This window comes from Anolis carolinensis, chromosome 5 (assembly GCF_035594765.1).
Source record: "Anolis carolinensis isolate JA03-04 chromosome 5, rAnoCar3.1.pri, whole genome shotgun sequence".
NCBI lineage: Eukaryota > Metazoa > Chordata > Lepidosauria > Squamata > Dactyloidae > Anolis > Anolis carolinensis.
The window spans coordinates 202,056,425-202,073,189 of record NC_085845.1 but is presented as its reverse complement, the minus strand read 5'-3'; the positions used below and the strand labels follow the sequence as shown (position 1 = coordinate 202,073,189).

At 45.2% G+C, this 16,765-nt stretch overlaps 1 protein-coding gene across 1 annotated transcript in view; it reads left to right on the top strand.

Annotated features, from left to right (window-relative positions):
• strip2 (striatin interacting protein 2) overlaps positions 1-16,765 on the top strand; it is a 58,495-nt gene that overhangs the window by 6,303 nt on the left and 35,427 nt on the right. The window contains exons 2-5 of the mRNA XM_062983369.1: positions 2,822-2,891; positions 6,959-7,033; positions 14,504-14,638; positions 16,302-16,422. Of these exons, the coding sequence (XP_062839439.1) occupies positions 2,822-2,891; positions 6,959-7,033; positions 14,504-14,638; positions 16,302-16,422 (401 nt within the window). The remainder of the gene's footprint in view (positions 1-2,821; positions 2,892-6,958; positions 7,034-14,503; positions 14,639-16,301; positions 16,423-16,765) is intronic.

The following is a 16,765-nucleotide window of genomic DNA, read 5'->3' as shown; positions in this document are numbered from 1 at the left end:
CAACTCCCAGGATTCCATTAGCACTGAATCAAGTAGAATGAATGCGGCTCAATGATTTTAACTCATGGGATTTGTAGTTTTGCAAGGTCTGTAGCCGCCTTTGCAATGTAGTGTCAGTGTCTCGTCAAACTACAACTCCTAGGACCACCCTATAGCATTGAGTCCTGGCAGTTTAGGGTTGCATAGATGCAACACAACCAATGCTACGGGATGCTGGGACTTGTGGGAGTTGTAGTTTTACAAGGTCTGCAGACTTCTCTGACATACAATGTTAGTGTCTTGTCAAATGGGAATATATATAATGGGAATTATAACTGAAAACACCCAAAGTTCTGGAAACTTTCCCAAACAAATAGGCTTCGCTATTTTGGACAGATCTGGGTTTGAGCATTTCCATTAATCTAATGTTTTGGGAGCTGAAGCCCCAAAAGTCTGGAGGAGGACCATTGCACTATGAGAGTTAAAAGTGGTATCAAGCTGTGTTAATTAATTCCCCAGTCCGCACACATGACACAGTCCTAACCCATCAAGCAAATGCCCACCGCCATGCGCTAGACATCCCCTGAGGCACATGGCACATTGTATGTAATGGAGGCTACCACATTCACGGTCCTTTTAGGACCCCATTCACAACATCCATTAGCCTTTTCCCCTTTGAACAACGCCCTGCAGCTATGCTTTGACCTCAATGGGACCCGCTGAATGACCTTTGGGGGCCCCGTTTATTGGAGCATGAGCAATAGAAGGGGAAAGAAAGAAAGAAAGAAAGAAAGAAAGAAAGAAAGAAAGAAAGAAAGAAAGAAAGGGCCAGCTGTAGGGGAAATGCCCTTCTCAATGCCTCTGAAATGCTAATGAAACTATATCACCGTAATAATAATAATCATAGGTTTCTCACTTGCAGGGTTCGGTGGATTGTCCCAACCTGGAAATAATCATAATAATAGGTGTCTTTCTTGCAGGGTTGGAAATAATCATAATATCTTAATCTCTTGCAGGGTTTGATTAATTGTCTCAACCTGGAAATAATAATAATAATAATAATAATAGCTCAATAATAATAATAATCTTACAAAAAACAAATCTTACAAAAACAATCTTACAAAAAACAAATCTCGGCTATCAAACATCTAAGAATTCTCACAAAATTTCACATCTGATGTACATGGATGACCTAAAGCTATATGGGAAAACAGAAACTGAAATCCAGTCTCTGACCAACACTGTCTGAATTTTTAGCACTGATATCAGCATGGAGTTTGGCTTGGACAAATGTTCGACAGTGACATTGAAGAAGGGAAAAAGCATTGAAAGTGAGGGCATAAATATGCCCAATGGCCAAACAATAAAGTGTCACCAGCCAGAGGCCTATAAATATCTGGACATATTACAGCTGGATAACATCAAGCATGAACATGTGAAAATTATGGTCAGCAAAGAATACACACAAAGGGTCAGAAAAATTCTCAAAAGCAAGCTCAATGGAGGCAACACCATCAAGGCCAAAAACACCTGGGCCATACCTGTCATAAGATATACTGCTGGCATTATAAACTGGACACAGGTGGAACTGGACAATTTGGACAAAAAAACAAGAAAACTCATGACCATTCATCATTCACTCCAAGGGTGAGTGATGTTGACCAGCTATATCTGCCTAGAAGATCAGGGGGCAGAGAACTCTTACAAGTCAAACAAGCAGTCAAAGACGAAGAACATGCCCTGGCAGATTATGTAAAGCAAAGTGAAGAACCTGCTTTCATTGAAGTCAAAAATCAGAAACTCCTCAAAGCACAGCAGACAAAAAACCAGTACAAGAAAACCACACTACAAACTAGAGCTGACAGCTGGCACAAAACATTGCATGGAAAGTTCCTTGACAAAATTGAAGGAAAAGCTGATAAAGAGAAGACCTGGCTCTGGCTCACGAATGGGACCCTGAAGAAGGAGACAGAAGGCCTGATCCTTGCAGCCCAGGAGCAAGACATCAGGACAAAGGCCATTCAGGCCAAGATCGAAAAATCAGCTGATGACCCAAAATGCAGACTCTGCAGGGAAACCGACGAAACCATTGATCATCTCCTCAGCTGCTGTAAGAAAATCGCACAGACAGACTACAAACAGAAGCACAACTTTGTGGCCCAAATGATTAATTGGAACTTATGCCTCAAGTCCCACCTCCCAGCAGCAAAGAACTGGTGGGATCACAAACCTGCAAAAGTATTGGAAAATGAGCACGCAAAGATACTGTGGGACTTCCGAATCCAGACTGACAAAGTTCTGGAACACAACACACCAGACATCACAGTTGTGGAAAAGAACAAGGTTTGGATCATTGTTGTCGCCATCCCAGGTGACAGTCTCATTGACAAAAAACAACAGGGAAAACTCGGCCGCTATCAGGGCCTCAAGACTAAACTTCAAAGATTCTGGCAGAAACCAGTGCAGGTGGTCCCGGTGGTGATGGGCACACTGGGTGCCGTGCCAAAAGATCTCAGCTGGCATTTGGAAACAATAGACATTGACAAAATCACCATCTGCCACCTGCAAAAGGCCATCCTACTGGGATCTGCACGCATCATCCGAAAATACATCACACAGTCCTAGACACTTGGGAAGTGTTCGACTTGTGATTTTGTGATATGAAATCCAGCATATCTATCTTGTTTGCTGTGTCATAATAACATAATAATAATAATATGATCTTGCAGGATTCGGTGGATTGTCCCAACCTGGAAATAATGTCTTTATCTCTTGCAGGATTTAATTAATTGTCCCAACCTGGAAAATAATAGAATAATAATAATAGGTTCTTCTCTTTCAGGGTTCGGTGGACTGTCCCAACCTAGAATTCGAATATGGAGACGCCGACTCCTTTGCGACTGAACTTTCAGGTAAAACAAAAAGAATGAATATTATTTCTGTCCAAATTGCATTAAATCTAGAGTGTAGATGCCATTGTGATTGCGTTTCTCTTTCTGCCCAAGTAAGTAAGTAAGTAAAAGTTTATTTGTATACCGCCCTCTCTCCCGAAAGGGACTCAGGGCGGTTTCCAATATAAAATCAGCATAAAACATTGTACAATAAAACACTGAAAACACTATAAAACGCTATAAGAATTAGAAACAAAAACAAAACATAACAATTGACTAAAACAATCACATAAGCAGAAGGAATATAATCACTCAAATAACATGAATCCGCAAAGAAAGAGGGGGAAAAAGACCACTGGGATGGAGGAGAGGATGGCCTGGAGGGACCACTAGAACTAAAATGCAATGTGATATTCTAAGATGCTTTGGGGCAGAGGAATAAAGTGCAGTGTTTCAGGTCAAAGAGGTGGCCTGTGCAACTACTATAGCTATGGGCTCGGTTATCCAAAGGCGCAGCGGAAGAGCCAGGTTTTAAGCAGCTTTTTGAAGGAAGCCAGGGTGGGTGCTTGCCGGATCTCCTCCGGAAGGGAATTCCAGATCCGGGGAGCAACAATAGAGAAGGCCCGCTCCCTCGTCCCGGCCAACCGAGCCTGGGATGGTGGCGGGAGCGAAAGAAGTGCCCTGCCGGATGAACGAAGAGGACGAGTGGGTTCATAGCGGGAGATGCGGTCACAAAGGTAGGCGGGTCCCAAACCGTTTAGGGTTTTATAGGTAAGAACCTGCACCTTGAATTGGGACCGGAAAATAATCGGTAGCCATTGGAGCTCCTTGAACAGGGGAGTAGATCTCTCCCTGTAGTTTGCTCCAGTTAACAACCTGGCAGCCGCACGTTGGACTAACTGAAGTTTCCGGGCCGTCTTCAGGGGCAACCCCACGTAGAGCGCATTGCAATAATCCAGTCTAGAGGTGACTAAGGCGTGGACCACCGTGGCCAAGTCAGACTTCACGAGGTATGGTCGCAGCTGGCGCACAAGCTTTAATTGTGCAAAGGCCCTCCCGGCCACCGCCGACACCTGAGCCTCAAGTGTCAGTGATGAGTCCAGGAGGACCCCCAAGCTGCAATGGACCTGCGCCTTCAGGGGGAGTGCGACCCCATCGAGCACAGGTTGCCACCCAATACCCCCATCAGACTTGCGACTGACCTCGAGGACCTCTGTCTTGTCAGGATTGAGCTTCAGCTTGTTCGCCCTCATCCAGGCCATTACAGTGACCAGGCACTGGTTCAGTATCTGAGGAGCTTCCTTGGAATTAGGTGGAAATGAGTAGTAGAGTTGAGTGTCATCTGCGTAGAGATGGCACCCAACTCCAAAACTCCGGATGACCTCGCCCAGCGGTTTCATGTAGATGTTAAAGAGCATGGGGGACAAAATGGAACCTTGCGGGACCCCACAGGTCAAAGGCCAGGGGTCCGAGCAGGTATCACCCAAGATCATTCCTAATTCCTGGAAGCTTGCACGAGTATGATTTCTCTTTTTTTGTGGGTGCATTTGTGCCAAATTAGAGCAGCGGTATATAGGTCGCCTGTGACTCCTATGTGTCTCCTGTATTTCTTTTTGCTGCCACATCTGATCAGTGTTCTGCTGAGATATGTCAGCTTTAAGGCATATTTCCCCCCTAAATGCCTCTGCATTGTTCTTGTGAATAATGTCAATTCCATTGAAAGATTGTGTTGCCCAGATGCGGTCTGCATTCATCCCGATGTCTTTGTCTGCTCTAGATCACTAGCTCAGGGTGTAGCATTGCCTTGTTGTTGTTAGCATTGCAATAATAATGTGTGTATATTTAAATCCAAATAGGACCCCCATTAAATAACACCAGCCCAGGTTTTGCATTGCAACAACAACAACAATAATAATGTGTATTTAAATAGGATCCCCACTAAATAACACTAGCCCAGGGTTTTGCATTGCAATAATAATAATAATAATAATACGTATTTAAATAGGGCCCCCACTAAATAACACTAGCCCAGGGTTTTGCATTGCAGCAATAATAATAATAATAATAATAATAATAATAATAATAATAATAATAATAATACATATTTAAATAGGGCCCCCACCAAATAACACTAGCCCAGGGTTTTGCATTGCAATAATAATAATAATAATAATAATAATAATAATAATAATAATAATACGTATTTAAATAGGGCCCCCACCAAATAACACTAGCCCAGGGTTTTGCATTGCAATAATAATAATAATAATAATAATAATAATAATAATAATAATAATAATACGTATTTAAATAGGGCCCCCACTAAATAACACTAGCCCAGGGTTTTGCATTGCAGCAATAATAATAATAATAATAATAATAATAATAATAATAATGTCTGTGTTTCAATCCAAATGGGATGCTGCTATATGCAACTATCCCAGGTTTAGCATAATAATAATAATAATAATAATAATAATAATAATAATAATAATAATAATAATAATAAATATATGTGTGTGTTTAAAGCCAAATGGGATGCCATTATATGCAACTATCCCAGGGTTTAGCATTACAACAACAACAACAACAACAATGGGTTGTTGTGTGTCTTTCGGGCTGTGTGGCCATGTTCCAGAAGCATTCTCTCCTGACGTTTCGCCCACATCTATGGCAGGCATCCTCAGAGGTTGTGAGATACCTCACAACCTCTGAGGATGCCTGCCATAGATGTGGGCGAAACGTCAGGAGAGAATGCTTCTGGAACATGGCCACACAGCCCGAAAGACACACAACAACCCTGTGATCCTGGCCATGAAAGCCTTCGACAACACAACAACAACAATAATAATAAATATATATGTGCCTGTGTTTAAAGCCAAATGGGATGCCATCATATGCAACTATCCCAGGGTTTAGCATTGCCATAACAACAACAACAATAACACTGTGTTTAAACCAAATAGGACCCCCCATTATATATCACTAGCCCAGGGTTTGTCATAATAATAATAATAGTAATAACAATGTGCATGTATTCAAAACCAAATAGGACCCTCATTATAAGTCACTAGGCCAGGGTTTTGCATTGTCATAACAAAATAATAATAACAGCAGCAATAACAATAATGATAATAATATGCGTATTAAAACAATACAGGGCCCCTATTATATATCACTAACCCAGTTTTGCCTTATTATTATTATTATTATTATTATTATTATTATTATTATTATTATTGTGTTGCACCCCAGTGTGGCATTTTTTATCTGTTTAGAAATCAGGAGCTGGTGGCAAACATGCCTTCTCTGCTATTAAAAATGTAGGAGTTTTATCTTATTTTATTTGGAGCAAGGAAAGGAAATGCTATTTGTTGCATGCAATGAAATATGCGTCTCTATGCAAAAGAGACTTATTTAGGTCAGAATGAAATGCTTTTTTACCTTTAGGGGAAATGTATGGCTTTTGCAAAAAAAAGAGGGGGATCTTTCTCATTGGGAATGCAGACATTAGGGCATTGCTTTGATCTGGAAATAGGAAGGCGTTGGGGCTTCATGATAACTTCTAAAAGAGACTGAAAGCTAATGCTGCATCTCCCTGTTGTTATTTATCAGCCACATTTTCTCTCTTAAAGGAGAAATCTAATGCTGTATCTCTTTGTTGTTATTATTATTATTATGGTTCTGAATTTTCTCTTTTAAAAGAGACTCAAAACTACTGTATGTTATTTCAGTGTAAAAAAAAGTGAAAAAATGTTCTGTTCCTGGTTTGAAAGTGTTATTTCCTGTTTAATTGTGGGGTCCTTATTCTGAAAGTTATTGCTGTACTCCAGAAATTTCATTTTTGTGGCACAAACTTATGTTGAATTGGCTGAGACTCCGTGATGAGATAGATATTCATTGCAAAGCTAGAGCAAGATGTACTGCAGAATGTGATGTCCCTCCCGCAGAAACAAAGTTTTGGAAGTTTAATAAACTTTCCCCATGTTTTTATGATAGAACCAATCAGGAAATGACATTTCCGACCAAGGAACAAACATCTATAGTATTGCAGTCCTTCCGTAAACTTAATTTTCCTCTTTTTCCAGAGCTGTACAGCTACACCGAAGAACCCGAATTCGCGCTCAACCGGAAATGCTTTGAGGAGGATTTCCAAACACAAGGTACCCACCTTTTGCATTAAGAACAATGGGATTTAAATGCACAAAAAGCTGCATTCTGAATTAAATAAAGATTTGTTACTATTTATGATTTATATATGTCAATACTAATATTGTTATACTAACTATATAAAATATTGTATATACATAGAATATTGATAATATTATATTGTAATGCAATATAATAATAATAATAATACACTAATATAAAATGGGATTTAAATGCTCAAAAGCTGCGTTCTGAATTATTAAATAAATATTTTTTTTCTTCGTGTACTCTGTGAATGCACACTAATGGAGAAGCTGCGCCTGCGCAGGTTCCGACGGAAACTCTTCCAAGCTGAAGTTCAAATTTTGGCGGTAACCACGCCCCCCTTCCCAAGGGGCATATAAGGCAGCCCCAGGCGCCCGCTCTCCAGTTCCTTTTTTTCCGCCGCAAGGTTCACTTCGGACTCTTCGCATGTCTACTACTCGTTTCAAGCGTTGCACGCAGTGTGCTGCTAAAATTCCTGACTCGGACGGCCACGCCAAGTGCCTCTTCTGTCTTGGCGAGGCTCATGTGGTCAGTACCTGCCGTTTTTGCCTAGCTCTCACGGCCCAGGCCAGAAAGAACAGAGCCGCTAGGCTTAGAGCGGCGCTCTACGAAAAATCTCTCGCGCCAGAACCGACTCCGTCGACGTCGGGTACGTCGGCGTCCTCAGCTTTGAGAGCTATGTCGGCACCACCAACTAAGCCTCCGGCAGCCAAGGCTTCCTCGGTCTCGTCCAGAGCGTCCAAGACCTCCAGGGCCGCTAAACCGGTCAAACCACCGTGTACTGTGACGACGGCGACCGTGTCGACCCGCTCCGGAAAGGTGGGACCTTCCTCGACGTCGAGCTCTCTGGCTTCGGTGACCTCGATCCGCTCTCGTATCGGTTCCCCTCCGTCCTCCTCTGCTATCAAAATAGCCTTTAAAAGGGCTCACGAGGAGTCTCGTCGAGCGCAATCCGACTCAGCTGTGGTTCCTCCCACACCTGGCAAGTCCTTGAGGGTTGCATCCAAGCAACCGCCGGCGAAGAAACGGCTAACTCAGCGCTCCTCCTCCTCGGCCTCCTCAAAGAAAGACCCGCCATCTTCCTCGACAACTTCCTCGAGAAGGTCTTCTCCTATTGTACCAGCCCAGAGGCCTAGAGATGTTTCTCAGTCTCCATTGCACCCCCTGTCTGATGGGGAGCTGCAGGACTCACCCCACCACTCTACCCAAACGGTGGTCAGGGTGCCGGTGCCGGAGCCCCTTGCGCCGCCTCGCTCGTCGCGCCAACAGCTCTTCCCTCCCACCTCGACACCGGAGCGTGGCAGACAAACGGCTCGCCTGGCTCGGGCAGCCCAGGCCTCAGCCTCTAAGGACATTCGGCCTCCGGCCCTCTCTTCCCGCGAGGCCTTGCCTCCTCCCGAGACTGTGCTGTCTTCTCCCCCTCAGTCCCCCCAAGGGGCTGAGGAGGAAGATGTTGATGTCGACCGTCCAGACTCTGTCCTCTCGGCCTCGGTGGTCTCTCTCGGTCTCGACCTCTCTCCTCCCCACGACGCGTATGAGGCGGACCCGCCTTCTCCTACTGACAATGTTCGTGCTTTCGCTGAGCAAATGGTCAGGATGGCCGACGCCCTGGGTTTGGAGATCAAGCAAACCTCCAAAGCAGTGTCTGACCCAGTCTTCAAAAGGGTGCAGGCCCAAGCTCCGCCGGCCACGCTACTCCCCTTTCTGCCTTATCTGTTGGACGTTATCCAGGCCTCCTGGAAAAACCCTTCCTCCATTCCTCCGACCTCGAAGAGGATCGAGACTTGGTACCGTACCGACGATGATACCCTGGAGTGGCTCAAACACCATCCCGACCCTAACTCCCTGGTCGTTAAGGCCTCTCAATCCTCAGGTCGTCAGTCGAATACTCCGGCCGACAGAGAGGGGAAGCGCTTCGACGCCGTGGGTCGAAAACTTTATTCCGGAGCCCTTTTGCTTTGCCGCATGGCGAATTATGGAGCCTGCATGGGTGCCTACCAACAAATTATCTGGGAGAAGGCGCAGCCCTTCTTCGCTAAGATGTCGGACGAAGACCGCTCCGTCCTCACTACCCTCCAACAGGAGGCAGACTCGCTCGCTCACCACCAAATACAAATGGCGAAGCATACAGGTGATACTGCGGGTAAAATGATTGCCCACGCGATTTCCATTCGCCGCCACGCCTGGCTGAGGTCTTCGGGTCTCTCCTCATCTTCCAGACAGGTCATTGAGGACCTTCCCTTTGACGCGCTCGGACTGTTTCACGCCGGTACCGATGACAAACTCAAGTCTAATCATGACTTTAAAATTCTTGCGTCTAAATGTGGCGACCAACCTCAACCTCAGCGCACTCGCTGGTTCCCGCACCGTTCCCGCCGTTTCCCGCCGCAATCTTTCAGACACCATTCTTTCAGGCGGCCTTCGGGCTCGAACAATCAAGCCCATCACCAACCTCGCCGGGGACCTCATCCGCAAAAGCAACGCGGTCGATCCACCCCTGCTCCTCCGCAGCCTAATCGGCGTACCTGACGCCAACTCCTGCCAAAGCTCCTCGCCCGCTACCGTTGTAGAGCCCACGCTGCCTCGTCCCTTCGGTATCTTTGCAGACCGACTAGCCCCTTTCTACAATCAATGGGACTCTATTACTTCAGATGCGTGGGTTCTCCGCATTGTCCAAGACGGCTACGCCTTAGAGTTCATAGACCTCCCTCCTACAGGTCACGTTCTCCACTCAAACCCTTCCCCAGAGATACTGGCCGAAGTCGAAGCGCTACTGGCCAAAGGCGCTATCCGTCCCTCCCCTCCCGAACTGGACCCTCTAAGTTTCTTCTCCAGATACTTTACAGTCCCGAAAAGAGGAGGCGGGCTACGCCCGATTCTGGACTTAAGGGCACTCAATATATTCATTCGCCCCTCCAAATTCAGGATGGTCTCTATTGCCTCTATCCTCCCGATGCTGCAGCGGGGAGACTACTTTGCCTCCATAGACTTACGAGACGCCTACTTCCACGTGGCAATACGAGAGGCACACAGACGGTTCCTATGCTTCAAAGTTCTCGACCAAACCTACCAGTTTACCGTTTTGCCCTTCGGTCTCGTCACGGCCCCGAGGGTCTTCACCAAGGTTGTCGCCGCCGTAGCGGCTCACCTCAGGCTACATGGCATCACGGTCTTTCCTTATCTGGACGACTGGCTTCTCGTCGGGCCCGACCCGGTTCTTCTCCAAAATCACGTCTCTTTCACGCTGCGTCTTCTAAAATCTCTCGGCCTCCAACTCAATTCCGAGAAGTCAAATCTCTCCCCGTCAACCCGAATCCGGTTCATCGGGGCCCTCTTCGACTCCGTCGCAGAGACTGTGTCACTTCCGTTCGACAGATTCCTGGCTCTCCGCCACCATATCGCCCTTTGTCGATCTGCCCGGAGGGTCAGAGCCCGTGTCATTCAGGTCCTTCTAGGCCACATGGCCTCCACGGTTCTCACGACCCCGTTTGCCAGGCTGCGCCTTCGGACCCTGCAAAGGTGGTTTATAGACACTTTCAAACCGTTCCACCACCACAACTCCAGATACCTGTCGGTACCGTCGTCCGTCCGCCAGTCTCTCTCATGGTGGATGTCTCACCAAAACGTGTGCAAGGGCCTTCCTTTCCATCCAGCCCCGCCATCGCTAACCATAACCACAGACTCCTCCACCTACGCTTGGGGAGCCCACATGAACGGTCTAACGGTTCAAAATCTTTGGTCCCCGTCAGAGAGGGCCAACCACATAAACTTCCTCGAACTTCTCGCCATTCTCAAAGCCCTAAAAGCATTCTCCCCCCTCATCCGCCACAAGTCCATCCTCATTCAATCGGACAATCTAGTAGCAGTATTCTACATCAACAAACAGGGTGGTACGGGTTCGAGGAAACTGATGCTCCTCTCCTCTCGTCTCTGGATTTGGTGCATAGCCCACGGCGTACAGATCTCTGCAATCCACCTACCGGGCGCCCAAAACGGCTTAGCGGATGCCCTCAGCAGGATGACTTCTTCCTCTCACGAATGGAAGCTCGATCCCGAGGTCCTCGACGGTCTGTTCCGCCTCTGGGGGCACCCTACTCTGGATCTCTTCGCGTCTCCCCACAACGCCCAGCTACCCCGCTACGGAGCGAGGCTCCCCCCGAACTCTTTCCCCGGCTGCCTAGGGGATGCCTTTCTTCTGGACTGGTCGGCGGAGATGCTTTATCTTTTTCCACCGATTCCCCTCATACCGAAAGTTCTCGAGAAACTTCTCTCGATCTCGGTCACGGCGATTCTCATAGCTCCGGCCTGGCCCCGCCAACCGTGGTATCCAGCCCTTCTTCGCCTCTCCAGAGGTTCGTTTCACCCTCTGCCTCTCTCGCCGCACCTTCTCTCACGGGAGGACGGCAAAATTCTTCACCCGGACCTTTCTTCCCTTCATCTCACTGCATGGAAGATTCTTACCTAGCCTCTCTTCCGCAGAATCTGCGAGACGTCCTGCGGGCAGCCCATAAGCCGTCTACTACCAAGGCTTATTCCTACAAACTCTCTCGCTTTCATGCCTTCCTTCGATCCCGTAACGTCGACACCTTCCCGACCTCGGTATCGGTGGTCCTCGACTTCCTCATGACTCTCGTCGAGAAGAAACTTTCTCTTGCCTCTATAAAAGCTTATCTCGCAGCTCTTTCCTGGTCCTTTCAGCGCCACGGCCAGCCATCTCTTTTTTCTCACCACCTGATCAAAACCTTTCTCCGGGGCTACAATAACATCTGCCCGCCGTCGCTACCACCTACGCCGGGCTGGAGCCTCGAACTTGTACTTTCTCAGCTGTCTTCTGCTCCCTTCGAACCGCTTGCCTCGACCGATCTACGCCTGCTCTCCTGGAAGTTGGCCTTTCTGGTGGCGATCACGTCGGCACGACGGCCATCCGAGCTCGCTGCCCTCAGAGTCGACGAGCCTTATCTTCGTTTCCACCATGACCGCGCTGTTCTTCGCCCGGACATTACCTTTCTTCCTAAGGTGGTGTCAGCCTTCCACCTCAACCAGGACATTGTCTTACCAGCTTTCTTCTCTAACCCCTCCTCTCCTCTCGAGCAAAAACTGCACCTTCTCGACGTTCGGAGAGCACTTCTTTTCTACAGGGATCGTACTAAGGACATTCGTAAGTCACAAAGACTCTTTGTCGCCTATGCCCAGGACAAGTTGGGTAATCCCATTTCTTCCCAAAGACTGTCCCACTGGATCGCTCAGGCCATTGAGTTGGCCTATGAACTAGCCAAGCGACCTCCCCCTCCTTCCATCCGCCCGAGGTCGACTAGGGGCCTCTCGGCGTCGACCGCCTTCCTTAGGGGTATTCCGCTTGACTCCATATGTAAAGCGGCTATCTGGTCAAACCCTCTCACGTTTGTCTCTCACTACAGGCTGGACAGTAAAGCCCTTAAAGACTCGGCCTTTGCAAGATCAGTACTCTCATCTTGCCTCTCCTGACTCTCAGACGTTTTTTCTCTTCATATTCACCCACAGGTGACTCTCTATACCTCTCCTTCAAGTTGGACGGGGTTTTTTTCCCCATACCTGCCTCTAGGGATATGTGTTTTTTCCCATGATTGTATTGAGCAGTTGCTCTGTTGCTTTGTACCGCCTCGTTGGCCCTGGCGGATATGCCAAAGACCAAGATGTGTTTGTCCCTCTTCCCCTGGGAGAGCGTTTATATGCACTACGCAATTGTGTATTTTTCTCTATCATGTTTATTGAAAAATTCCTTCCATGTTATGTTCTTCTTCTATGATGCTCATGTTGCATTGCACTGGTCCTTTCGGACAATTTATTGCACTGGTCCCTTGGGACGGTTGTTTTTTCTATGTCCTAATAAACATGTGTTTGGACATTCACTGATTGTCGAGTTTGCCTTGTCCCACCATCCGGGACCTTAGCGTGTTAGTCTCCATTAGTGTGCATTCACAGAGTACACGAAGAAAAAGGACAGGTTGCTCACCTGTAACCATGTTTCTTCGAGTGTACTCTGTGAATTCACACAAACCCGCCCTTCCTTCCCCTCTGGCAAACCTCTCCCTTTCTCGTTGCCTTGGCGGCGTAGGAACTGGAGAGCGGGCGCCTGGGGCTGCCTTATATGCCCCTTGGGAAGGGGGGCGTGGTTACCGCCAAAATTTGAACTTCAGCTTGGAAGAGTTTCCGTCGGAACCTGCGCAGGCGCAGCTTCTCCATTAGTGTGAATTCACAGAGTACACTCGAAGAAACATGGTTACAGGTGAGCAACCTGTCCTTATGATTTATATATGTCGATACTAACATTATTACGTTATACTAACGATATAATATATTGTATATACATATAATATTGATAATATATTGTAATGCAATATAATAATAATACACTAATATAAAATGGGATTTAAATGCACAAAAGCTGCATTCTGAATTAAATAAAGATTTATTATTATTTATGATTTATATATATCAATAATCATATTAGGTTATACTAACTATATAATACATTGTATATACATGTAATATAGATAGTATTATATTGTAATGCAATATAATAATTACAAACTAATATAAAATGGGATTTAAATGCACAAATCTGTTCTGAATTATTAAAGATTTATAATTTATAATTTATATATGTCAGTGCTAATATTACAATATACTAACTATATAATATATTGTATATACATATAATATTGATAATATATTGTAAAGCAATACAATAATACACTAATATAATTATATATATTACATATAATGTTACTAATAATACTGCAATATACAGTGGTCTAGTACAATATAGTAATATATAATGCTTATATTGTACTATGCTAATAATATACTATATTATATGTACATATTACAGTAGAGTCTCACTTATCCAACACTCGCTTATCCAACGTTCTGGATTATCCAAGGCATTTTTGTAATCAATGTTTTCAACACATCGTGATATTTTGGTGCTAAATTCGTAAATACAGTAATTACTACATAGCATTACTGTGTATTGAACTACCTTTTCTGTCAAATTTGTTGTATAACATGATGCTTTGGTGCTTAATTTGTAAAATCATAACCTAATTTCATGTTTAATAGGTTTTTCCTTAATCTCTCTGTATTATCCAACATATTCGCTTATCCAACATTCTGCCGGCCCATTTACGTTGGATAAGCAAGACTCTACTGTACTTGTAAACTTCGGGGTGAGAAGGGCGGGATATAAATGTCGCTAATAAAGAAATAAATTTAATTTGTATTATTATAATAATATTGGGATTTGTAGTTTGCTAAGGGCCAACCAGAATGCTCTCTTGGAGAGATCCTTGTAAGTATTGCTCACCAGCCTTCCAAAGGATGGAGCTGATGCACTTTAAAGAGGGATCGAACCGTTGCAAACTCTGCCGTGCGGACACACAATTCCGTTTCTGCTGCAGTGAAGGACAAGCGTTGGCCGGAGCTGGACGCGTCCCGACAGAAGGCCTACGTGATGCGCCTGCTGGACGGCCTGGAGGTGGTCAGCCGGGAGAAGCGGCTCAAGGGGGCCCGGGCCATTCTTTACCTGGCACAAGGTATAATAACAACGCATAAAACCTGTGAAGGAACTACATCCCTAGATAGGAAAGTAAACACATAGTTATCTATCTAACGAACTTAAATTGCAGCTGACATCTTGTCCCTCTCCATGCTCACAGGAGGACTCGCGCTTGGCATTCCAGGAGCGGAGCCAATGCTTTAAAAAGCTGCAAAAGACTATTGAAAGAACAACAACCCTAGATAGGAAAGTCAACACCGGGCCTAGTTCTCTCTTGTCTTACTAGCTAACTCGCAGCAGGCATCTTGTCTCTCTCCATGCTCACAGGAGAACAAATATGGAGGACTAGGGGAACTTGGCCTGTGAAGTTTCAAGAACAGGATTGGGGAGGATAGAGAGAAAATCCTTTTTCCTTACTTTTCTTCTTTCCTTCCTTCCATCTTTCATTCCTTTTTCCTTCCTTAGTTCTTTTCCTTCCTTTCCATCTTTTTTTGCCTGCCTTCCTTCCTTCCTTTTTTCCTTTCTCCCTTTTTCCTTCCTTCCATCATTCCTTTTTAATCTTTCCTTCCTAGTTTCTTCCTTTTTTCCTTTTCTCTTCCTTTTCCTTTCCCCTCCCTCCGTCCCCTTTTCCTTCTTTCATCTTTGCTTCCTTTTTCCTTCCTTTCATTATTTTTTCCTTCCTTCCTTTTTTCCTTCCTTCCCTTTTCCTTTCATTATTTTTTCCTTCCTTCCTTTTTTCCTTCCTTCCCTTTTCCTTTCATTATTTTTTCCTTCCTTCCTCCTTTCTTACTTTCTCCCCTTTTCCTTCCATCATTCCTTTTTAATCTTTTCTTCCTTTTTTTCCTTCCTTCCTTTTTTCCTTTCATCTTTCCTTCCTTTTTCCCTTTTCTTTTTTCCTTCTTTCTGTCTTCTGTTTTTTCTTCTTTTCCTTTTCCCTTCCTTGATTTTTTCCTTCCTACCTTTCTTTCTTCCTCCTTTTTTCCTTTCTCCCTTTTTCCTTCTTTCCATCATTCCTTTCTTGTTTCTTCCTTTTTTCCTTCCTTCCTTTTCCCATCCCTCCCTCCCTTTTTCCTTCCTTCTTTCCTTTCATCTTTCCTTGGTCCTTTTCTTTTTTCCTTCCTTCTTTCCATCTTCCGTTTTTCTTCTTTCCCTTTTCCCTTCCTTTCTCCCTTTTTCCTTCCTTCCATCATTCCATTTTAATCTTTCCTTCCCTTTTCCTTCCTTCTTTCCTTTCACCTTTCCTTTTTCCTTTTCTTTTTTCCTTCTTTCTTCTTTCCTTCCTTTTCCCCTTTTCTTTTTCCTTCCTTCTTTCTGTCCTGTTTTTTCTTCCTGCCTTTTTTCATTCCTTTCTTTTTCCCATCTTTTCTTCCTTCCTTACTTAATTTTTAACTCCCTTCCTTTCCTTTGTTGTTTTATCATTCTTTCCTTTCTTCCTTTTCTCCCTTCCTTCCATTTGTTTGATACGCTACTTTCCTCTTGAAATGGGACCCCTTTTCTCTGTGTTTTAAGAAATTAACCCAGGCATGGGCCAACTTGGGCCCTCCCTCCAGGTGTTTTGGACTCCAACTCCCACCATTCCTAACAGCCTACCGGCTGTTAGGAATGGTGGGAGTTGGAGTCCAAAACACCTGGAGGGAGGGCCCAAGTTGGCCCATGCCTGAATGAACCTAATTAATTGGGGTCTTTCCTTCTGTTTTTAGGGGTTTTTGGCGACTGTGACTCGGAGGCGGGGGTCCTGGACTGGACGCGGCGCAACAACTTCCTTCTGTACCAAATGGGGACCTTCACGGCCTTCCTGGAGCTGCTCAACATGGAAATTGCGTAAGGAATCCCTTTTCAAAGACCTATTACTATTATCATCTATATATCTATATATATAAAAGAGTGATGGCATCAGGGCAGCGGACAAAACAACAAAACTACAGGCCCCCCAACCTCGAAATTTGACAACACAACCCATCATTCACGCCTCTAGGTTGATACAACAAAAAGAAAAGAAAAATAAAGTCCTAATTACAGGGAGAGGGATAATAGTTTTTATCCAATTGCTGCCAGTTTGAAGGCTAAGCTCCGCCCACTTGGTCTCCTAGCAACCTCCTCAGCCCAGGGGACAGGCACAGTTAGGCCTCACTTAGGCCTCATCCACAGATTATCGGATTTTAAC